The 24,996-nt window shown below is 39.1% G+C and overlaps 1 protein-coding gene across 5 annotated transcripts in view; it reads left to right on the top strand.

Moving 5' to 3' along the window:
* The window catches only part of PDS5A (PDS5 cohesin associated factor A), a 133,279-nt gene extending 109,607 nt beyond the window's left edge, over positions 1-23,672 (top strand). For 4 of the 5 annotated variants that reach the window (XM_008275183.5, XM_070068127.2, XM_008275201.5 and 1 more), the window contains 7 exons: positions 1,210-1,342; positions 1,865-1,984; positions 7,441-7,503; positions 8,169-8,314; positions 9,321-9,429; positions 15,190-15,542; positions 21,038-23,672. In XM_008275183.5, the coding sequence (XP_008273405.1) occupies positions 1,210-1,342; positions 1,865-1,984; positions 7,441-7,503; positions 8,169-8,314; positions 9,321-9,429; positions 15,190-15,542; positions 21,038-21,041 (928 nt within the window). In that variant the 3' untranslated portion in view covers positions 21,042-23,672. Of the gene's footprint in view, positions 1-1,209; positions 1,343-1,864; positions 1,985-7,440; positions 7,504-8,168; positions 8,315-9,320; positions 9,430-15,189; positions 15,547-21,037 lie in introns of those variants that run through there. The other variant, XM_089325348.1, reaches the window with a different exon arrangement.
* The last annotated feature ends 1,324 nt before the right edge of the window (positions 23,673-24,996 follow it).

Raw genomic sequence — 24,996 nt, 5'->3', positions numbered from 1 at the left:
ACTTTGATTTAAACTGTTAGGTTAAACACCTGATACTGCCTTACTGTAGTCACTTAAAACATGTATGTGGAATATAGGATTTAAGATTTATTTATTTATTTGAAATGCAGAGTTACAGAGAGAAGCCGAGAGAGTCTTCCATCTGCTGGTTCACTCTCCAAGTGACCACATTGGCTGGAGCTGGGCCTCTCCAAAGCCAGGAGCCAGGAGCTTCTTCTAGGTCTCCAACGTGGGCCATCTTCCACTGCTTCTCAGGCCATAGCAGAGAGCTGAATTTGAAGTGGAGCAGCTGGGACTTGATCTGGCATCCATATGGGATGATGGCACTGCAGACGGCTGCTTTACCAGCTATGCCACAGGGCCGGTTCCTCAGTTTTATTTTAAAAATCCTCATGCCCCTTTCATACATTTATGTGTTAAATGAGTTTACAGTGACAAATGGAAAAGAGCATTGCTGGTGCCGTGGTGTAGCGGGTAAAGCCACCGCCTGCAGTGCCAGCATCCCATATGGACCTTGGTTCAAGTCCCAGTTGCTCCACTTTCAATCCAGCTCTCTGTTATGGCCTAGGAAAGCACTGAAAGATGGCCCAAGTCCTTGGCCCCTGCACCTGTGTGGGAGACCCAGAGGAAGCTCCTGGTTCCTGGCTTTGGATCAGCACAGCTCTGGCCATTGTGGCCAATTGGGGTGTGAACCAGCAGATGGAAGACCTGGCTCTGTCTCTGCCTCTTTTTCTCTCTGTAACTTTTTCAAATAAATCTTTTTAAAAAAAAAGTGGAAAAGAGCAAAATGCCTTTAGGTGTCACTACCTAGCTTAGCCTTGTATTACACACAGTTCAGAGTTTTATCCCAGCAGAACTACATATTAATCATAGACAATTTGCATAAATTACAAATATTCCAAATGCTAAGACTTTGCTGGTTTGTTCATCATTGCCAGGTGTTAAGTCACATCAAATCACCTAAACATTTATTTTGAATACCTATAGTGTGAGTCTTTTTGTGCCTCATGAACCTATTAGAATTTATGTTAAGCTGTGTTTTCATATTTTAATATATTGTTTGTGATTTTATTTTTTCCATTTGAATGAATATTGTTAACAGGAAAATAACAATTAAGGTTTTTCTTTACACTCAAACAACAACTTCCGGTGAGATAATCCATTAAACAAAAGCTCCTACATCTGTTTTTTTTAATGTTTACCATTTAGGTGCCTATGGTTCATGCTTGAAGTTTTAATGACAAAGAATGAAAATAATAGCCATGCCTTTATGAAGAAGATGGCAGAGAATATCAAGTTAACCAGAGATGCCCAGTCTCCAGATGAATCCAAGACAAATGAAGTAAGATGAGTATTAAGCCAGTGGATATTACGATATTATAGAAAAACATATAATTACCGTTGTTTTTCCTCACCATTACATATTAATTTAAGTTGTAGAATATTTATAAAAATATACTTACAGTTAGTGTCTTGCATTTCATTAAAATGAATTTTAATACTTATGGAATTTTTAATATTTAAAAGACATTAAAACTTCTGTAGAACAAGAGGATAAGAATAAAATTTTTAAGTGTGCCATATTTTGAAGTTTTATTAAAAGTTACAGACAAGCACCCTGTCTTTGATTTGACATTTCTGTTGCATGGTTGACTTGCATATTAACTTATGGTAAAGAGTTTTTCTTGACTGGGAGACTACAAAAGTAGCAATGCTAAACAGTAATATGAGATGCTTAAGGAATAAATAACCACATACCCTTCCTTTCCTTTAAGCCTAATTTATTGATTTTGTGGAATTGGTAGTACTTGTGATTATTTTGCAATAATGAGACTTATAGCGTCTTTGTTTTTTTCCTCCCTAGAAACTTTATACAGTATGTGATGTGGCTCTGTGTGTTATAAATAGTAAAAGTGCTTTGTGCAATGCAGATTCACCAAAGGACCCAGTCCTCCCAATGAAATTTTTTACACAGCCTGAAAAGGTAATTTTTTTCTCTTAGCATTTTTTTTTAGCCACACTAAACTGATTTAAATTTCAGTTACCATCAATCCTAGTGGCAAATTTTGGATTATCTTTGCTACAAGTGAAAAAAACATACCTCTGAGTTTATTGAGGGATGGAAAATTTCCTTCAAAGCTTTAAGAATCATTCTTACCTGACTAGTAAAAAAAATCAAGCTTCTGTTATTCTTAATCTTCCTTCTCAATCCTTTTCATTTGAAGAGGAATTTTCAGGTTTTTTAAAAAGCTAATTTGATAGGCCAAAAGGTGTAGGGGGGCCGGCACCATGGCTCACTAGGCTAAGCCTCCGCCTGCAGTGTCGGCACCCCGGGTTCTATTCCTGGTTGAGGCGCCGGTTCTGTCCCGGTTGCCCCTCTTCCAGTCCAGCTCTCTGCTGTGGCCAGGGAGTGCAGTGGAGGATGGCCCAAGTGCTTGGGCCCTGTACCCCATGGGAGACCAAGAGAAATACCTGGCTCCTGGCTTTGGATTGATGTAGTTCTGGCTGTGATAGCCATTTGGGGTGTGAACCAACAGAAGGAAGACCTTTCTCTCTCTCTCTCTCTCTCACTGTCAAAAAAATAAAATAAATAAATAAATAAATAAAGGTATAGGGAGACAGAAATCCCTTCTGCTGGTTTACTCTCCATACAGATGAATCAAGGCTGAACCTAAAAGCCAGGAACTTAGTCTAGGTCATTCTCCTGGGTAATAGGAAACCATTTACTTGGGTTATCCCTGTTGCCTCCCAGGGTCTGCATTAATACAAAGCTGGAGTCTGGTGCCAGTGGGAAGGGTATCCAACTCAGGCACTCTGACGTGGGATGTGGGCATCTTAACTGCCAGGCCAAATTGCCCTCCCCTCAGATTCTAAAAATATTTTAATCTCATTTTACTAAAACCATTGTTATTTCTGTAAAGAAAATGTTAAATTTTAATACAGTATAAATATACTTATAAATGAAATAAAACATTAGAGTTAATGCAGTTGATTCTGGCACTTGTTAGGCCTAGATTCTCTTCAACCACTTGTAGCTTGAGAGAAAAACTTGCTCCTATAAGCGACATCTTTCTAGTATGAGTGAACAATTACTTGTCTAGTGGTTTTATGAAGAATTTATCATATAGTAACCATTCATTACATGAGATTAATAACTAACAGGCATAGTGCATTTACTTTGCGATCAGCAAATTATATTTTCCATGTAAATAATTTCTTAGTTACCCAAACTGTTTTGATTTTTTTCAGCTAATTTGGATTTTGAAAAAACTTCTTTTTAAATTGTTTTTATTTGCTGCTTTTTAGATGTCATTTTGAAGTTTATCTTTCCTGTGATTTGTTTTAGAAACTAAGTTACAAATATTTTTAGTTTGAAAATACAGCACTTAACAAGTTTTTGTACACCATGATCATGTAGATCTGCCTTAGTCATAACCCCCTGATTTATTCTTACTATCACAGTCCTGGAAATGGACCTTAAATTCCACTTTAAATTGCCAAACTTTGGTAAAAATGTTTTACCTCATTTACTTAGTATTCAACATTTAATATGCCTTGCTTTTCACAGGAATAAGAATAGCAAAGGCATTTGCCCTCTGATTGAACCACTGGTCTTTATGAATATTCTGAAGTGGCCCTTGACTTACCCTTTGTCTCTGTGGCTCTGCCTCTCAAATTTAAAAAAAAAAAAGTAGGGAACAAGGCATTTAGCCTAATAGTTAAGATGCCCATCTCGCATAATGGAATACCTGGGTTCTATTCCCAAATCTGGCTCCTAAGTTCCACTTTCTACCAGTGTAGACCATGGCAGGTAGCATGATGGCTCAAGTAATTGGGTTTCTGTAACCTGCTTGGGAGACCTGACCATGAGTTCTGGCCGGGGGGCATATAAGAGGTGAACTAGTGAAGGAGAACTCTATCCTGTTGAATCATGGCCATCAGAAATGAAATCATTATGAATTTGTCACCACACCTTAAATACTGGTTTTTGTTTTGATGTTTGTAACTTGGGCTACTTACAATCTTTATAAGTTAGAGTTTTTGTTTGTTTTAAAAACTTTGTTTTCCTCACTCCTTTCTCTAATGCATTTATTTTAATTTAGTATAAATTCAAACACAAGAGCACTAAGCTTGTTAAGGTAGTGAATCTAGAGAGGCTATACTGTTTGTTCATAACTAGTGAGTACACATTGATGCCCAGGCTTGGCAACGTTTATTTTAGCCACATAAAAGCCTTTGTACAAAAAAAATACAACTTTGCATATCATACATGACAAAAGTATGATTTTCTCACAGGTACACTGAAGCCCTTTGTCCAGTCCTGTGATACCTTCGTGAAAGTAAATTTAATAATAAAATATTTTAATGAGATTATTTAAAATGTAATTTTTTTTAAGATTTATTTAGTTATTGCAAAGGCAGAGTTACAGAGAGGGAACGGCAGAGAGAAAGGAGAGGTCTTCTATCCGCTAGTTCACTCCCCAGGTGGCCCTTATAGCCAGAGCTGGGCCGATCCAAAGCCAGGAGCCCAGAGCTTCTTCCAGTTACAGGGTCCTGAGGACTTGGGCCATCCTCTACTGCTTTCCCTGGCCATAGCAAAGAGCTGGATCAGAAGTGGAACACCTGGGACTCAAACTGGCGCCTATATGGTATACTGCTGCTGCAGACTGCAGTTTTACCCGCTATGCTACAGCACCAGCCTCCAAGATGTCTTGATTGTAGTATAGTAAATGTGTTATTCCAGTGACATACCATTGTGGTTTATTTGTTTGTAATTAAGATAACAGGGAGAGGAATCACAAGATATAACTTTTTTTTTAAGAAAAAGGATTTCTTTGTTTATTTGAAAGCCAGAGTAGAGAGAGAAGAAAAAAGAGAGATCTGCTATCTGTTTCTTCACTCCCCAAATGGCTGCAACAGTTGGAGCTGGCCCAAGAGTCAAGAGCTTCATTTGGGTCTTGCGTATGGATGCAGGGGCCCAAGCATTTGGATCATCTGCTGCTGCTTTCCCAGGCACATGAGCAGGGAGCTGCATCAGAAGTGCAACAGCTGAGACTCAAACTAGTACCCATGTGGGATGTCGGCACTATAGGTGGCATTTTAACCTGCTAAGCCAAAGCACCAGCCCCTAAGTTACAACTTTCATAAAGATAACATCAGTATTGATATTCAATTTAATTCATTTATTGACATAGCTAATGGTAGTATATTTACCTTTATGATTTGGACAATTAGTCTACTTTTGATTCTAAAAATTTTTATTAAAATAATGGATTTTTTTTCAGTAAGGATAATTTTCTTGAGATCTAGTTTGGAGTTTCTTTAGTTAATATTAAATGCCTGAAATTTTCATATTATCATATTGGATATTTTGAAAAGCCCAGAAATAGATTTTATGATACAGTGGAGAAGGTGAAGATGGTTTCATGAATAACTGTTTGCATTGAACCATATGAAAAAATATGAATGTACTTTATGTAACAGTAAACTTAGGACATTTGACTAAATTTTATGTGCCGATAAAACGTAAAGCTTGACATGATATGGCTCATTAAATATATTTTGATTATTTGATGAGCTGATGTACATTAGTATATACATAATTGAGTTTTAAGCTTTTGTTGAAACTTATTAATTTGGTGCCTTTGCTGTGACATAGTGTGCTAAACCTCCACCTATGGTGCCAGCATCCCACATGGGTTCTGGTTCATATCCTAGCTGCTCCTCTTCCGATCCAGCTCTCTGCTATGGCTTGGGAAAGAAGTAGGAGATGGCCGAAGTGCTTGGGCCCCTGCACCCAGATGGGAGATCTGGAAGATGCTCCTGGCTTCATATCAGCCTAACTCTGGCCTTTGCGGCCACTTGGGAATGAACCAGCAGATGGAAGACTTTTCTCTCTGTCTCTCCCTCTCTCTGTCTGTGATTCTATCTCTCAGATAAATAGTACTACTAATAATAAACTTTTTTTAAATTTTTTTATTTTATTTTATTATTATTTTTTGACAGGCAGAGTGGACAGTGAGAGAGAGAGAGAGACAGAGAGAAAGGTCTTCCTTTGCCGTTGGTTCAGCCTCCAATGGCCGCCGGGGCCGGCGCACCATGCTGATCCGATGGCAGGAGCCAGGTACTTATCCTGGTCTCCCATGGGGTGCAGGGCCCAAGCACCTGGGCCATCCTCCACTGTACTCCCTGGCCACAGCAGAGAGCTGGCCTGGAAGAGGGGCAACCGGGACAGAATCCGACGCCCCGACCGGGACTAGAACCCGGTGTGCCGGTGCCGCAAGGCGGAGGATTAGCCTAGTGAGCCACGGCGCCGGCAATAATAAACTTTTAAAAAAATATTAATTTGCTTGAAAGGTGGAGAGATTGATCCTCCAGCTGCTGGTTCTCTCTCCAAATGGCCACAACAGACAGGGCTGCTCCAGGTCAAAGCCAGGGATCTGGACTCCATCCAGGTATTCCATTTGGGTGGCAGGGGCCCAAGTGCCTAGGCCATCTTCCACTGCTTTCCCATGCTCATAAACAGGGAGCTGTATTGGAAGTGGAGTAGCCAAGACTGATCCTGTACCTCTGTGGCATGCTAGTGTTTCAGGCAGCAACTCAATTTTATTTATTTATTTTTTTAACTTGTATTTGTTTATTTGAAAGGCAGAGGGAGAGGGAGGTTGGGGGAGAGAGAGAGAGAGAGAAAATCTTCTATCTTCTGGTTCATGGTTCATTTCCCAAAAAGCTGCAGCAGCTTGTGCTGGGTCAGGCCAAGACCAAGAATCAGGAACCTAATCCAGGACTCCCACAGGTGTGGTAGGGACGCACGTCCTTCTGCCATCACCTACTGCCTCTCAGAGTGTGCATTAGCAGAAGACTAGAGTTTGTTAGGCATCCCATTATGGGATGCAGGTAGCATCCTTACTGCTGTGCCAATTCCCCACTCCCATAATTGTTGTTAGAAGAAACAATGCCCCTTTCTCTCCTCCTCCTCCTCTTCCTGCTCTCTAACTCCGCCTTTTAAATAAATAAAAAATAAAAATCTTAAAAAAAAATATGACAGGCATTATGGTATAGCAGGCTAAGCTTCTGCCTGCAATGCCAGCATCCCATATCGGCACTGGTTGGAGACCCAACTGCTCCACTTCCAATCCAGCTCCCTGCTAAGGCACCTGGGAAAGCAGTGGAAGATAGCCCAAGTTCTAGACCCTTGAACACACTTGGGAGACCTGGAAGAAGCTCCTGGTTTCCGACTGGCCCAACCCCAGCTGTTGCAGACAGATATCTCTCTTTCTCTTTTCTCTCTTTGTCTCTCTCTCCCACTCCCTCCCTCTCTCCCTCCCTAACCCCCTCTGTAACTCTGCCTTTCAAATAAAAGGAACAATGCCTCCAAAGTCTTACTTGGACAATAAAAGTATGCCTGTTCACCTTGATGTTTCTTTCTGTTTTATATAGGATTTCTGTAATGACAAGAGTTATATTTCAGAAGAGACAAGAGTACTTCTATTAACAGGAAAGGTATTATGGACATGAGAATTTTGTGATCTTTATTTCACATATATAATCTCCTACTCTAGATTTTATACTTTCTGATTCCTAGGGGTCACCTTGTAGATTTGTTGTATCTACATCTCAAGTTTTTTTCAGTCTTCTGAATTGCCATCATTTATTCTTCTCACTAAATCAAACTTAGGTGTGTTTTTTTTTTTTTTTTTTTTTTTTTTTTTTTTGTAATCCACAAAATCTACCGTGCAGATTTTCCTGTAAGATAAAATATTATTTTTAAAATATTAATGAGTTATAATTTATTCCATAGAGGTATTGTGATGAGGTCTAAAATAAAAAAACAAACCAATTTTTATATAATTTCTAAACTTTATATATTTACTAGTTTGTTTCTAAGTCATTTTATTATGTATTTCACTCTTGTTTAGGGTCACTTTATTTTGATTGAGCAATAAGGAATAATAAATATTGCTGTAGTTATTACTAGGTAGAAGTAATGCTTATGACTTTTAATTGTATTTATGCAACTAATTTTATAAAGCCTCATTTCTAATAAATTTAACTTTCCAAGTCAACAACAATTTTTTTTAACTCAAACTAATTAACATCTTGTACATGTGTCTAAGTTTATATGTATTCCTTTCAGTAATAAAATAATATGTGTGTGTAATTTTTAGCCAAAGCCTACTGGAGTACTAGGTGCGGTAAACAAGCCTTTATCAGCAACGGGAAGGAAACCCTATGTTAGAAGCACTGGCACTGAAACTGGAAGCAATATTAATGTAAATTCAGAGCTGAATGCTGCAACCGGAAATCGATCAAGGCAATTTTTTTCTCTAATTGTTTCTTATTACAATCACTCACTACTTGGCTTATCTTTCAATTTATTCCTAAAAGCACTGTATCGTAAATGAACTTCTTGATGAATTTTAGTATTTTAATGATCAGAATCCAGAGTGTGATGTAAATTTTGAAACTATATAGCATTCTAAGTGTATAGAAAAGGTAATGGAAGAAACATAAGAATTTCTAGTATTATAACTAATTTATGTGGGAATGCTTATTGTGTATATTCAAGAAAATTCAGTGTAGGAAAACTGAAAATACAATTCTTTCAAATAGTTTGGAATTCTTTTTCATTTTTAACTCACAGAAGTTAGTATAGTATTAGTTAAGATAACATTGTTACATTTTCCACTTACATATCCCATGTTTATTTTAACATGTCAAGTGTTTTCTGTCTTAGCCACACCATAACAATTTCCAACTGACCCTACTCTTATCAGCAATAAATTTCAAGGCTTTTAATTACTTCATTCTCATTCATGAAATCCGAAGAGCAAATTCAACCAGGAGTGTCAATCATTTTTACAGTAGAATCCTGAGACACAGGGTAAATAAAAATGCAGCAGCCGAGGGTTAAGGAGATGGTGGAGGCTCAAATGACTCCCGGGTGACTTTTTGCTGTACTGCCCTCTCCCTTGCAGAACATTAAGACCACTGGGAATGACTCTACCATAATCTCCAGTTTTATTTTTGTTTTAGGATTTCCTGCCCCCAAGAGATAAGGTTTAGAATAGTTTTCAACAATCTATTTATTAGGTGGTTTTTCTAGGCAATGATTTCCGTCATTATGGTTAAATGGAAATCAATAACATGATATTAAGAAGCAGAGATCTATAAACATAGTTGATCTGAATCTTGCTGTCATTGCATCCTTTGGCAAGATTTCTATACCAACCTTAAGACGTCCCTCACTTGTGTATTAAGAGAATTAACTTTCTATTCGTGTGTAAAATTCAAAGCCATGATTTATTTTTCTTCAACAGGGAGCAGAGTTCAGAGTCAGGAGAAACTGGAGTTAGTGAAAATGAGGAGAACCCTGTGAGAATTATTTCTGTTACTCCTGTAAAGAATATTGACCCGGTAAAGAATAAGGTAAATGTACAATTTAACAAGTGGGTATTTGCCAAGGAGTTTCTTATTACAATTTCAATGTAGGAGGAAGAAACTCTAGGGCCGGCATTGTGGTGCAGCAGGTTAAGCTGCATGCAGCAACCCATAAGGGCACCAATTCGATTCCTGGCTGCTTTACTTCTGATCCAGCTCCCTGCTAATGAGCCTGGGAAAGCAGCAGAATATAGCCCAAGTGCTTAGACCCTGCACCTGCAAGAGAGACCCAAATGAAGCTCCTTGCTGCACACTGGCCCACCCCTGGCCGTTGTGGCCATTTGGAGGAGTGGATGGAAGATCTTTCTCTTTTTTCCCTCTTTCTTTAACTCTGGCTTTCAAATAAACAAATAAATAGATCTTTAAAACAAAAAAAGCTGCTGCCTCTGATGTTGGCATTACATGTGGGTGCTGATTAGAGTCACATCTGCTCCACTTCTGATCCAGCTCCCTGCTGATGTGCCTGGGAAAGCAGCAGAAGATGGCTGAAACACCCATGTAGGAAACACAGAGGAAGCTGCTGGTTCCTGTTTTCAGTCTGTGGCAGCCCTGGCCGTTGCTGCCATTTAGGGAGTGAACCAGGGGATGTAAGATTTCTCTCTATCTCTCCCTCTTTATAACCCTGACTTTCAAATACATGACTAAATCTTAAAAAATAAAAAACAGTCACCATACTGAATTTTATACATGTGTGTATACTGCTGCCTACAATACTTAATGTGCATCTGTTCTCCAAATACAGTTCCTCTATATCCACCTACTTCATTTTATAACAATTTATGTGGTCACTCCTGGTGGTATCCTCTTCTCACATTACCTCTCCCAACTACTTTAAAGAATACGAACTGCAAGTTTTTGAGATTTTACTTTGAAGTTTACAGATTACTGCTTGAGATCATCAAGAACTCTGTTTTGTTTCTATTATATTCATAAATTTTTTTTTATTTATTTGAAAGAGACACATATTCCATCTGCTGGTTTACTCCCTAAATGCCTACATCAGCTAGCACAGGACCAGGCTGAATTATAGAGCCACAGCACAATCTGGGAAGTACTTCTGGTTTCCCCAGCTGCCTCCCAGGGTGTGCATTAGCAGGAAGCTAGAAGCAAATGCAGTTGGTACTCAAACCAAGACACTCCAGTTTGTAATGCAGGCATCCCAAGCAGCATCTTAACCACTGCACCAAATACCTGCCCCTCTACTACTTTTTTAAATTTTGTGATTTAGCCTTCTAAAGCATTTTGAGTATTTAACAGCTGTACTACTTCTTCTTCTTCTTATTCTTTTTTTTTTTTTTTAATTTGGGAAAGATGGAGAGGGATCTTCACCATCCACAACGCCCACAACAGCTGCGGCTGGGGCAGGTCAAAGCCAAGAGCCAAAAATTCAATATAGATTTCTCATGTGGGTGGTGCTGCCTCTCAGGGTGCACAAGAGCAGGAAGCTGGAATTGGAAGCACTGACGTGATGTGCACCCAGGCACTCCAGTAAGGGAAACAGGCATCCCAATGGTATCTTCACTGTTTTGACAAATGCCCCCCCCAAACAGTTGCATTCTTTACTGTTAACTTTTAAATTATGTCATCTGAATTTTTTTTTTTTTTAAGATTTATTTACTTATTTGAAAGAGTTTCACAGAGAGAGACGGAGAGGCAGAGAGAGAGTCTTCCATCCAATGGTTCACTCCCCAATCTCCGCAACATCTAGAGCTGCACCAATCTGAAGCCAGGAACCAGGAGCTTCTTTCAGGTCTCCCATGCAGGTGCAGGGACCCAAGGACTTGGGCCATCTTGTACTGCTTTCCCAGGCCATAACAGAGAGCTGGATCGGAAGTGGAGCAGCTGGGTCTCAAACAATACAGGCAGCAGCTTGAACTGCTGCGCCACAGCGCTGGGCCCTGTCATCTGAATTTTTTTTTAACACTTTTCAGTTATAAAAGAAAGGAAAATAAGAGCAGCTTGATAACTTATCTCAGTAGGAATGGCCTGAAGATAACAATTAAGTATATTTTTTCCATAGAATATTCTTGACATGCTTTTTATTGCCCATCATATATTTATGGTGAGCATCAAATGCTTTAGTATTACTATCAGATAAGTAAAATACAGTCTTTTCATTACAGCTTAACTTTGCCTGTTCAGATGCAGTATTTGAACTCGAACTGATAGAGTTGGGTGTGTGGTTAGTCTCTTACTACTCAAACTCTGTTATTTGCTTTCTGAAACACAACAAGTGAATGGATTCGGGGTTACAGGGTATGTCTTTCTCTCAAAACTCTTTGTGAGTTGGGACGATGCAGGCATGAAGCTTAGCAGTTAAGCCACAGGTTAAAACATCTGCATCGCACATCAGATTACCTGAGTTGTAGTCCTGGTTCTAACTTCTGACTCCAGCTTCCTGGCAGTGTAGATCTTGGGGGATACTGTTGATGACTCAAGTAATTTGGTTCCTGCCACCCATGTGCCATATGTGGATTAAGTTTCCTGTTTCTAATTTCGGCGCCAGTTGGGACCTGTTGCAGACATTTGGAGAGTGAACTAGCAGATGGAGGAATGTGTTCTCTCTTTATTTTTCTCAAATAAAATGAGTTTGGAATGTAGAAACCAATACCTTGAAGTATTGTTGGATCCTTGCATGAATTAAGCACCCCGGGGGCTGGCACTGGTTGAGGTCCCGGATGCTGTATTTCCAGTACAGCTCCCTGTTAATTGCCTGGGAAAACAGTGGAAAATGGCCCAATCTTTGGGCACCTGCACTCATGGGAGACCTGGATGAAGCTCTTGGCTGCAACCTGGCCCAGCCATGACCATTACAGCCATTTGGCAAATGAACCAGTGGATTGAAGACACTCTCGCACACATACACACACTCTCTCTCTCTCTCTCTCTCTCTCTCTCTCTGTGTGTGTGTGTGTGTGTGTGTGTGTGTGTGTCTGTCTCTAACTTTCAACTAAATTAATACATAAATCTTTAAAAAATTAATTAAGCACTCTTGGGCCAAGCATCCCTATTTTGGAGAAGCCAAATCTTACTGTCTGAATAATCTATAGTATTATGTTCACACTTCCAAAGAATTTTTTTCCTCTTCAAAATAAATAAATAACTCTTTAAAAAAGAGTTACAGAGAGAGAGAGAGGGATCTTGCATCTGCTATATCACTGCCCAGATGGCCCCAACAACCAGAGCTCGGCAATTCCAAAGCCAGGTATGAGAGGGTTCTTCAAGTACTCCCATGTGGGTGGCACCTGGTCCATCTGCCACTGCTTTCCCCAGGCCATTAGCAGGGAGTTGGAAACTCACTGTAACCTAAAGAGACATGGGTTATATATTGTCAAAGGCGTAAAGGCTTCCCAGTCATGCTCCTGTAAGTTGAGATGGTCATTTTGCCCCAATGTCTGACACTATGCCCTGTAGGCTTTTATTAAGAAATTGTCTTGTCTGTATACTAAAAACAGTATAGAGACCTAAGGGAAAGGTCGTTTGGCCTAGCAGTTAAGATGCCCATATTCAGTATTGTTGTCTGAGTTTTGATATAAATACACACACATACACATCACATTTCATGAGTGTGTAAATGTGTGTAAATGTGATCATGTGCATGATTTTCAGTCCCATCTTATGTCCCTCTATTTTCTACCACTACAAGCAATATTTCAATAAATATTCCTTTATAAACATACAACTTACTGATAATTTTATTGCTATCAGCTAAATTCCTTGCTCCCAGATTACTAAGTCAAAGAATACAGTGAGTGAAAGAACATAGATATTTAGATATATAGATATTTAGAACATTAGATATTTCCATGTTGATCTTCTAAAAGATTGGAACATTTGACATTTCTACCAGCAGTATGTAAGCATACTGTTTTTTTTCTATATATACCTGACAACAACAGGTTTTACAATTCTTTTGAATTTTGGTTCAGTCTCAATTATCAAAAATACTGTTTTAATTTGCATTTCTCTGACTGACCTTTTGTTTGTTGATTCTTTGGCTGTATTCTATAAATTTCCTGTTCCTATATTGTCCATTTTCAGGGCATCTTCCACTGCTTTCCCAGGCAGAAAGCTAGATTGGAAGTGGAGTAGCCAGGACTTAAAATGGCACTCCAGTATGGGATATTGGTGTTACAGTCAGCAGTTCAACCCACTGTGCCATAATGCTGGACCTCTCACACTTTATTTTATGTGCTCTTCCCATATTTTTTAAGGTCTAAGTTCCTTACATCTACCAACCTGTTTTCTTTTATGGATTCTTTTTGCTATTTCCTCTGTACTCCAGTCTTCATATGACAGAATCCTACTTTGACATTGCTTGCCTAATAATTCCCAAAAGGACTCATTAGAAATTGACAATTCCTCTAATTTTTTCCCCAAAAACACTCCATTCTTTAATCTCATAGCCCTTGGAGTGATTTCTACTTGAAATGTATTCACTTTTAAGAAATTAGTTATGTGTCATACTAAATGAAGACAGGAAGCAGTGTGGTTTCACAGTCTATTCCCAATAGTCATCACACCTAATTAGGCATTCAGTTGAACAAATGGTCCTTACTCCATGTTTAATAATACTTGATATATTGTTGATCCATTTTGTTTGCCTACAAGTCAACATCTTTTTTCAGGATGACATTCTGTATGTCTTCTCATGATTCATCTTAGTTGCTTCAATTTAATTCTTGTGGGCCATATTATTCTCATCCTTTCATGTATTACGCATTCTCTTACAGTTAGGCTTAACATTAGGTTAAAACCCAATTTGTGGATTTTTTCACTTAAATTACTACTCTTTGGATTTTTTAATAAATTTTCTTATCATTATGGAAACACTGGGGAAAATGCAAATTATTAAGATATGGTATAGCTTTTTGAATGACAATAATGTATCAGTTAAATTTTAATGTATTCCTTTTTTTTTTTTTTTTTTTACTTATTTTTTAAGATTTATTTATTTAATTGAGAGGCAGAGAGAGAGACAGAGAGATCTTCCATGTGCTAGTTCACTTTCCAGATGGCTGCAATGGACGGAGTCAGGGGCTCAGGAGCCCAAGCACTTGGACCATCTCCCACTGCTTTCCCAGGCCCTCATCAGGGAGCTGGATTGGAAATGGATCTGCCAGGACTTGAACCAGTGCCTATATACAGGGTGCTGGCGCCACAGGTGGAGGCATAACCTCCTAGGCCACAGTGCCAGCCTCAATGTATTCCTTAATATCTTCCATATAAAGGTCACAAAAAAAATGTATAGAATACAAGTTAGTGATTGTTATAGTAAAAAGAGACAAAAGTTTGAATGAATGAATGTAATGAGAAGTTAAAGATCTTCATGTCACAGCACTACAAAGATTATTATACTTAGATCCATCAGGGAGAAAGAAAATAGCACTTTGAATTAAGAAAAATACTTCTCCTTTGAAAAGTGATAAATTTAGAATAGCTTTAATAAAAAGGAATTTTTCTTTTGGCATGGGATTATAATAGCAAAACCTAGTAAATTTTCTTTATTTTAAATGTACTACCTTTGATGATAATCAGTATATATTGAACATAGTATACGTACCACTGCTGAGGCCCCAGACACAGGCTCTTCCCTCAAGCAGTTTACTTTCCTAATGGAATGAAAGCAATCAACCGTAAGTCCTGAAATCCCAAGTCCTTTAAAATACTTACAGAATGTTTTTTTCTAGTAGAGATTGTTGATATTTAAGGAATTTGTGTTTATGGAGTTGTTTTGTGCTATTTTAGGAAATTAATTCCGATCAGGCTACCCAGGGCAACATCAGCAGTGACCGGGGAAAGAAAAGAGCGGTACCAGCAGCCGGTGCTGAGAACATCCAGCAAAAACCAGATGAGAAAGAAGATGAATCAGGGCCACCTGCCCCGGCCAAACCCAGGAGAGGACGTCGACCCAAGTCTGAATCTCAGGGCAACGCAACCAAAAATGATGATGTAAATAAACCTGCTAGCAAAGGAAGGAAGAGAGCCGCAGGCAGTCAGGAGAGCCCTGGGGGCTTGGAAGCAGGTAATGCCAAAGCACCCAAACTGCAAGATGTAGCCAAAAAGGCAGTACCAGCAGAGAGACAAATTGATTTACAAAGGTAATGTACACCATTTTTCCTAACGTTTGAATTTATGCATTTTCTCTTATAAGTCAGTCACTGCCTCCCAACACTTAGGTATTTGGGAGTGAAAGTGAGCTTGGTATCCCTTGCAAAGATTATAAAGTATTTATCTCATTAGCTCCATTTTATGTATTTAGTTGAAAGGCAGAGTGACAGAGAAAGGAAGAGAGTTTCCAGCTGCTGGTTGATCTCTGTGCCTCTGCCCTACTACCCCCTCCACCAATGCCTGCAATAGCTATGGCTAGGCCAGGTCTGAGCCATGAATTCTTGGGGTCTCCTATGTGGGTGGCCATAACCCAAGCATCCCGGCCATCATCCACTGCCAGCCCGGCACGTCATCAGGAAGCTGGGCTGGCGGCGCAGAGTACTTGGTCTGGGAGTAGGCATCGCAAGCAGTGACTTAACCCACTGGGCCACAACACGTGCCCCTCATAACCTCCACTTTTAAGGCATCAAAAGAATCCCCTTTTTCCTTTGGCTAAGTTTTATTTAAGAGGTAGTATTGTGGTGTTTCTGTGTATTAGTAAGGAGAATATTATCTTTTGTTTGGATTTTACATAATGCAAAGAGCTATCATTTGGATACAGAATCTTGGATTGTAGAAGGTATTCATGAAACCAGAATAAGTAGATTTTGCTCTTTAATTCTTGTTAAATTTTTAAAGATTCATTTATTTTTACTGGGAAGGCAGAGTGAGAGAGGGAAAAGGAGATCTTTAGTCTGCTGGTTCACTTCTAAAATGGCCACAACAGCTGGGACTGGGCCAGTCTGAAGCCAGGTACCTGAAATTCTACTCAGGTCTTCCATGTGGATGGCAGGGGCCACTTTCCACGGCTTTCCCAGGTGCTTTAGCAGGTAGCTGGAATGGAAGTGATGTAGCCAGGACTCCAGCTGGCAATGCAGGATGGTATACCAGTGTCACATGCAGCAGCTTACCCTGCTGCATTACAGCACCAGCCCCTTGTTGTAGTTCATTCTAATATAGATCAAGAAGGTATCCACTTCCACCCTTCCCAGTGAAACAGCATTGTAGCTGCTCATCTCTGATCAGTCTTGGTTGGATTTTCCACAGTGTGGAGATCTGTACTTGGCCAGAAGGAGTCACTTTATAGATTTTTTTTTTTTTAATTTATTTGACAGAGAGAGAGAGACAAAGGTCTTCCTTCCATTGGTTCATCCCCACAAATGGCTGCCATGGCCGGCACGCTGCACCGATCTGAAGCCAGAAGCCAGGTGCTTCCTCCTAGTCTCCCATGTGGGTGCAGGGGTCCAAGCACTCGGGCCATCCTCCACTGCCTTCCCAGACCACAGCAGAGAGCTGGACTGGAAGAGGAGCAACCGGGACAGAATCCGGCAGCCCAATCGGGACTAGAACCCAGAGTGCCGGCGCCACAGATGGAGGATTAGCCAAGTGAGCCGCGATGCCGGCCCCACTTTATAGATCTTACCTGTGTGCCCTTATTGTTTCCTTATATACCTAACTTATCTGCTGAATTAGACTGTAAGCATCTGAGCTGCTTCTAGAAATGAGTCCTGGCTTTGATCAGCTCAGTTTACCCCCTCTGACTTGCTTCAGGATTTTTATAAAGTACAGAGTCACACAAGCATGTGTAGGTAGATTTAAAATATTACCACGGGAGCCCACACTGTGGCATAGTGGGTAAAGCCGCTGCCTACAGTGCAGGCATCTCATGTGGGTGCTGCTTTGAGTCCTGGCTGCTCCACTTCCAATCCAGCTCTCTGCTAAGGCCTTGGAAAGCAGTGGAAGATGGCCTGGGTGCTTGGGCACTGCACCCGTGTGGGAGACCCGGAAGAAGCTCTGGCTCCTGGCTTCAGATTGACCCAGCTCCGACCACTGCAGCCATTTGGGGAGTGAACCAGCCTATGGAAGACCTCTGTTTGTCTATCTTTCTCTCTCTCTCTTTCTCTCTCTCTGCCTCTAGCTGTCTGTAACTCTGCCTGTCAAATAAATAAATCTTAAAAAATAAAATATACCACTTATGAAATTCAGAAATCTAAGACTATTAAATTTCTTTATGTAAATACTTCTGATTCTCTTTCTACAGCATCTTGTAGAATTAGGTCCAAGAAATCAAAACCTGCTTTGAGTACTGATGTGTTGTTCTTATTTGTTTCTATTTCTACTGATAGGTATAGTAATGAAAGCCAAAATTTGGTCAAACCTGACATGACTTTTTTCCTCAATCCTAGACCTTTGCCCTGAACAATATATTCATCCTTTGCTTCCTTTTCTTCATTAACAGTAATGGCCCCGTATTGTGGCTCAGGGGGTTAACAACCTCCTGCAGCTCCACATCCCATATCAGAACACCAGTTCAAGTCCTGGCTGTTCTGCTTTCTATCCAGCTTCCTGCTAATACAACTGACAAAAGCAGCGAAAAATGGCCCGATGACTTGGGTCCCTGCCACCCATGTAGAAAACTAAGGTGAAGTTTCAAGAAAGTCCCTGACTTGAGCCTACTCCAGCCTGAGCCATTGTGACCATGTGGGGAGTGAACCAGCGGATAGAAGATATCTTTGTTTTTCTGTCTGTCACTTTGCCTTCCAAACAAACAAAATAAATAATTTTTAAAGATTGAATATTCTAAGAATTAAATGAATCAATAACTATAAAACATTTTAGCAACATGCTTCTTATACAGAAAGTGCTCAGTAATTATTATTATTTTAAATTCTAGTGGCCTTTACAGCCTAATATATGTTTTCAAATATATAAAAATTGAATATTTTCCTGGAGATTGCCAAAACTCTCTAAAGGTTTTTTCTTTCTATTTTTATTTGAGAGGGGGAGCAGAGAGAGCTTTCTTCTATCGGTTCATTGCCCCAAATGCTCATAGTGATAAGGGAACTTAAAAGTAGGAAGCTACAAATTCAATCTGACTCCCATGTTGGTAACAGGAACCCAATTACTAGAGCCATCACTTCTCCTCCTATAGTCTGCATTGGTAGGAAGCTGGGGTCAGGAGACAGAGCCCTATGCTCCAATGCAGGATTCAGCCATCTTAACTGCTAAACTAAACACCTGCCTATTTTTTTTATTATTTATACTTTATTTTTATTTTTTTATTTGACAGATACAGTTAGACAGTGAGAGAGAGAGACAAAGGTCTTCCTTCCGTTGGTTCACCCCCCAAATGACCGCTATGGCCGGAGCTATGCCGATCCGAAGCCAGGAGCCAGGTGCTTTTTCCTGGTCTCCCATGTGGGTACAGGTGCCCAAGCACTTGGGCCCTCCTCCACTGCACTCCCGGGCCACAGCAGAGAGCTGGCCTGGAAGAGGAGCAACCGGGACTAGAACCCAGTGCCCATATGGGATGCTGGTGCTGCAGGCGGAGGATTAACCAAGTGAGCCACAGTGCCGGCCCCAACACCTGCCTATTTTTAAAGTTTTATCTCTGCTATGGTCTGCAAAAGCAGTAGAGGATGGCCCAAGTCCTTGGGCCCCTGTACCTACATGGGAGACCTGGAAGAAGCTCCTGGCTTCAGATCGGGTTGTGGCCAATTGGGGAGTGAACCAGTGGATGGAAGACCATTCTCTCTTTCTCTCTGCCTCTCTTTCTCTCTCTGTGTAACTCTGACTTTCAAGTAAATAAATTAATCTTTAAAATTAAAAAAAAAAAAATTTCCTATAAAGTCTCTTTTTAAGAGCTAAAGGCAGGGGTCCAGCACTGTGGCATAGTGGGTTAAGCCAACACCTATAACACTGCCATTCCATGCGGATGCCGGTTTGAGTCCTGGCTAATCAGCTTCCCATCCAGCTCCCTGCTAAAGTGCCTGGGGAGGCAGCAGAGGATGCCCTAAGTTCTTAGGACCCTGCACCCAAGTGGGAGACCCAGAAGAGGTTCCTGGCTCTGCCCTAGCAAATGGAGGATTCTCTCTTTCTCTCTCTCTCTGACTTTGAAATAAATAAATCTTTGGGAAAAAAAAAAAGGGGGGGCCGGGGCTGTTGGCATAATGGATAAAGCCACTGCCTGCAGTTCCAGCATCCCATATGGGCGCTGGTTTGAGTCTCAGCTGCTCTACTTCCGATCCAGCTCTCTGCTGTGGCCTAGGAAAGTAGTAGAAAATGGCCCATCGCTTGGGCCCCTGCATCCACATGGGAGACCCCGAAGAAGCTCTTGGCTTCAGATCGACCCAGCTCCCACCATTGGCGGCCATTTGGCATTTGGGGAGTAAACCAGCAGATGAAAGACCTTTTTCTCTCTCCCTCTCTCAGTGTCTCTCTCTCTCTCTCTCTCTGCCTCTTCCTTTCAAATAAATAAATCTTTTAACAACAACAACAACAAAAAAGAGCTAAAGGCACCTCACCTTATATGTCTTAAGTATGCCAGTTAGTACATCAATAAGTAGTTTGTTATTCAAAATACCTAATTCTGTGATGCTCTTACTCTCAGTGAAGATGGATGGTAAGATTTTTATGTGTGTGATAATGTTATACTGTGTGAATTTAGAATATATCAAACATTTTGCACAGGTATTTCAGAAACTTGTGATTGAGTTGTTGAGTACCAATTCATGACTAACAAAACCTAAAAGTGCATCCTACAACTTTTTCCCAAGTTTCCTCTTGTCTTTCCTTTTTTCATGGACCTATGTACAACTCTGCCCTCACACTCCGGTGTTATGACTGTGGCTTGCAATCTGGATAAGCTCTTCAGAAAAATTGACTTACTCCAGAAAATCAGCATTGTAGTATTGCTTACAAAAAAGTATTATAGCTCATATTTGCTCCTTTTACTACTTTTTCATGATTTTGACAAAAGGACTTACTGGTCCTAGCACCCTGCTGGGTATTGACAATCCTAAAGTATCCAAAATGCATAGGTTCTTGCCTTCAAAGAGTATGCTTCCTCAGCTTGTCAAGTTTGCTGATTGATAGGATAAAATAATAAAGCATTATTTTGAAAATTACTTATAAAGCAAATAAAATTCTGAAATACTACAACATGGAGGAATCTTAACGACAGACATTATACTAAGTGGTCCCAAAAGGGACCACTACTAGATAATTCCATTTAGGTAACGTACCTGGAATAGTCAAAATCATGGAGACAGGAAATAAAATGGTGATTGACAGGAACTTGATCACTTGGAGTTTCGAGGAATGGGCCTTGATTTCCAGTGGGTGTACGGTTTCAGTTGGGAAGACGAAAAAGCTAAGGATGGATGGATGGATGGATGGTGCTAATGATTATATCACAGTGCTCCTGAGCTATGATGTTTAACATGTAAAGATACACACTTTGGGGTTAATTTAATTCTAAGATGAAAACAAAACCTTGTTCAATGTTTTGTTTTTATATAAATTATTTCTTAAACCAAGTCAAGTTCCAGTTGAAAAAATGAAAACAATAAGATTTTAGATAACAACTGTAGGAATAAAATAATTCTGGTTTGGTTTTTATCCTGTCTACATCTTTTTAACTTTGCATTATACTTCTGTCCCTAAGGTAAAAAGAAAACTCATATGCAAAGGGAGAAAATGAAGGCCAAACTGAAGCATGCCCCAGCTTCTGCAAAAACTTGGATTCTACATGTCTGAATAGAGAATGAAGTTCACTTAATACACACTTTCTGCCTTGAAAACTGAAAGAAACTATGACTTCCTTTTCACATGACCACAAATCCTTTGATGGAAATGTACAGCAGAAACTCTTGAAAGAGAGGCTAAAAGCAACTCTATTCTACCCTGTCCCCTGGACTTTTCTTATGAAAAGTCAATAATTAAGCAAATTGCTTAACATTTGGTTCCAGTTCCTGCATATCTGGAGTTTAAACGCATAATGCACCATTAATTTCCATGCTGCAGTTTTTATTTTAAAGAAAGTAACAAGATATCCTTACACTGACACTGAAAATTCATCCATTTTAGAGCCAGGAATTCCCATGTTACACAGAAAAAAAAAGAAGTCTACTGAATTAATTTTTTAGAAGAAGAGAGATCAGATGAAATATTTCTTTGTTTTTCCTTTTGGAAACTTTATGTATAATTCTTTCTGCCTGCCTACTTTTCTGCAAAAATGAGATGTACAGATTTCAGTTCCCTGCTATGAAAAGTGATGTGGTGGCAATTTTATAAATGTTGCTTTCTGATTTTTATCAGAGTGAGAAAATAATTAAAATTATTATTGATTTGCAAGTAGTAAACACTTCATATTTTGATTTCTCCTCCAATTTAGGTTAATATAATTTTCAATAAGTGTACATATTTGTTTGTTTCCTGAAGCGTATCACTTTAAAACAGTTTTTACTCCTGTGGTTATGTTGGAATACTTGGAATTTTTAAGGAGTAAAGACTGCCCAGCATTTGGTTTTATAATGTTTGTCACCAGATTTTTATTACTGATATTAAAAAAAGTCAATTTTTTAAATAGTTGGACTTTGGCAGCTTTGTAAAGGGAAGTTGGAGGTGTTCAGGCTCCCTGTCAATTTTCAGCATTGTGTTATTGGGAAATAAGTGTTTTGTTTTTGGTTTTTGTCTGCTGGTCTGGGCTCAGTTTTAATGTTTTTTATTTTAGAAGACAACTGTTGCATCACTATATTATGTTTCTCGGCATTGTTCAGCATAGGTAATGTGTACATTTTGGTGTACACAATCATATTTAAGTTTTTTGCATAAAATAAATGCTTCTAGATGTCATATGGCAGTCTTTTAATCTTTTTATCATATTTTCTTGTGAAGTTTTTCATGTGAAAGGGCTAAAGTCATAAACATGATTACAGTCAACTCTCAATTATCTATATAAAACAGTGACTGCCTCAGGTTTTCAATTTTGTGATAATCATGAACTCAAAGAACATAATCAAGGCACTCTGCAAGGTCTGCTGCCCGAGGAGCTTAAAATGTTTGCCTCCTCGTACTCAAAATGACATCTGTTCCCAGAGTACATGGGGCTCATCTCCAAGCCCCAGCAGAGTTTGCTCACTTCTCCAGTGTGGGTTAAAGAAAGTAAACAACAGTGGCATTATAACTTGATCTTGATTGGCTATAGTTTACATAGGATGTACAAGAATGAAATCAGTCTGAAAAAGGTGATTATTTATGTTAGGGTGAAATTTGCTGATAGTAAATGTCACTTATGTTCTCATAGATAATCAAGAGTTGGCTGTATATTGATTCTGAGAGATGGATAATTCTTTTAAATATGCATATAAATATATATACACACACAATTAAATATCAGAAAATGGTTAGTCAAAAATGAATGCCAGTGATAGAAAACAATCTTTTAAAAGTGCAGAAAACTTCCTGTTTGCCTTTTCATGACCCTTTAGAAAGAAGATATAAAATATTGCCTCCAACTTGCTGACAAAAGAGTATCTATGCACAAATATCAGAGAAGTCCCTCAGGCAGTTAGTGGGCAGGTTCTATTTTGAAGAGTTTAAAGTTCTCTTAGCATCAGACAGCTTGATCTTAAGGCCCCTAATTTGTCACCAACCAAATGTGCTTTTTCAGAGACTTTCTCTCTCACTCCTTTTAACAAATTGCCCAATGGTTGTTAGATTACCAGGTGTTAAATCATGTTAAATGAAATTCAGTGGAAGCATTTGCATCAGCTTATGACTGTTTAGAGTTTTGCAGGAGAGGAGTTAGCTAAAACTAAAAGTGGCCCACTCCTGACTTTATAAAATGATGCAAGTGTCTGGCACTAAGGGAAGGACAATAGAATGGTAAAAAGATTAAACTGATGGGGAGGGACTTGTTTTTGGGAAATTTGTCAGTTTTCCCTCAAAAAGGAAAACATAAAATCTCTTAGGAATTTGGTATTCACATCTCAGAGAAATACAACACAAAAGTGCAGACTTAATATTTGAAAATTAATGTTAACCCTTTGTGTCTAGTTTGAAGCTTCTTGTATTTGTCTAAAACTACAAGCCAGAATTTTGTATCTCCTTTGATAAAAAGTGTGTATAATGTAAAGTAGTTTTGCATATTCTTGTGCTGCACATGGGCTGAATTTTTAGAATTTTTTTAAAGACTTGAAGCAGAACCTTGTAATTTGTGTAAATGACAAGTGTAAAATCCTACCATAAAATGCTAAAAATATGCACTGTTTCGAATAAAATCAAGAAATGCAGCATTATATAGTAGTGTGGAGCCCTGAATATTCATGTATCCCTGGTATGTCACAAGTTGACTTACTGTCTTTGCATATTTTCTGTTTAGATTCTGGAGTCTGCGTATCCAATAAGAAATCAAATGCCTCCTTCAAACTTCCTCGCTAGGTACTCTGATTTGAGAAAGAGCATAATGGATGATAAATTCTGATGGACATTTGGAAAACTTCAGTTGTTCTTTAACCTCAGAACTTAAAAGCAACTTTTAATTTTTACTGCCCTATGACACATCTATTTATTACAAATTTTGGACTTAGTTTAGTTCATGGAGAATAAGCAGATTTACACGAATATATCTGGAATCAGAAGTGAACAGAATTAAGAGGTAAGAGAAGCTATTATATTTAGTTTTGTATTTTACCCTTCATGGGTTTATCGTCCCACACCGGATGTTTGCACAAACAGCCCTTCATTATCCACTAGTTCTACATCCATAGATTCAACCAACTGTGGATCGAAAATATTTGGGAATAATGTACATCTGTATTGAACATGTAAAAACTTTTCTTTGTGTCATCATGCCGTAAACAATGGAGCATAGCAATTTTACATAACACTAATATTGTGTTAGGAATTAGAAATAATCTCGAGATGGATTTTAGTATCCAAAGTGTTCCTTGAACTTATTTTGTGTAGATAGCAAGGGACACCTACATTGCAGGATTTTTATGTTCCCCTGGTTGTACATAAACTGTCAGTAGAAATGCTACACCAGTACTCTCCAGCAGTAGTGACAAGCTTGCAACACTGCCAAGGTAGTAATCATGTCATTGTCTAGAAGAAAAGTTTACCACAATTCAGTGGCAGCTTATGGGATACAGAGTGCAAAATCGTCAAATACCTTTTCTACCTGTAAACTGAGGCTCCAATTTCTCACTCCCATAAGACTAATGACCTCCATTTCTTTCATTTTATATCTTATTTCAAAGTCTAAAAGGAATGTGTACAGTTTCCACTTCTGTGGAACACTGGCTGGCAATTAGAACTTTGTTATAGAGGTGTTTCTCAAATAGTGTTTATGGATAGAGTGCTACCTTTAGGCCCCTTTCTTCCTTCATTCTCTAGTTACTGTTCTCTCACAGACACCATTTCATTCTGAATGTCCATTCTCTTTAGTAAACAGCTGAAGAAGCATGAAAAGCAACCACCTGGAGGTCAATTACAATGTAAGGAGCATTGCCAAATATATGGAATCCAGTAAGAAAATTGGGAGGTAGGGAATAGCCATTTTCTTCATTGCAGAAATTTATTGAAACTGTACAGATACAATGCCAGGGGCTAACATTAAAA

The sequence above is a fragment of the Oryctolagus cuniculus genome, chromosome 2, assembly GCF_051225735.1.
Source record: "Oryctolagus cuniculus isolate XC-2025 breed Fujian yellow rabbit chromosome 2, ASM5122573v1, whole genome shotgun sequence".
NCBI classification, from domain to species: domain Eukaryota; kingdom Metazoa; phylum Chordata; class Mammalia; order Lagomorpha; family Leporidae; genus Oryctolagus; species Oryctolagus cuniculus.
The sequence above is the reverse complement of the archived record's forward strand: the minus strand, read 5'-3'. Positions and strand labels throughout refer to the sequence as shown.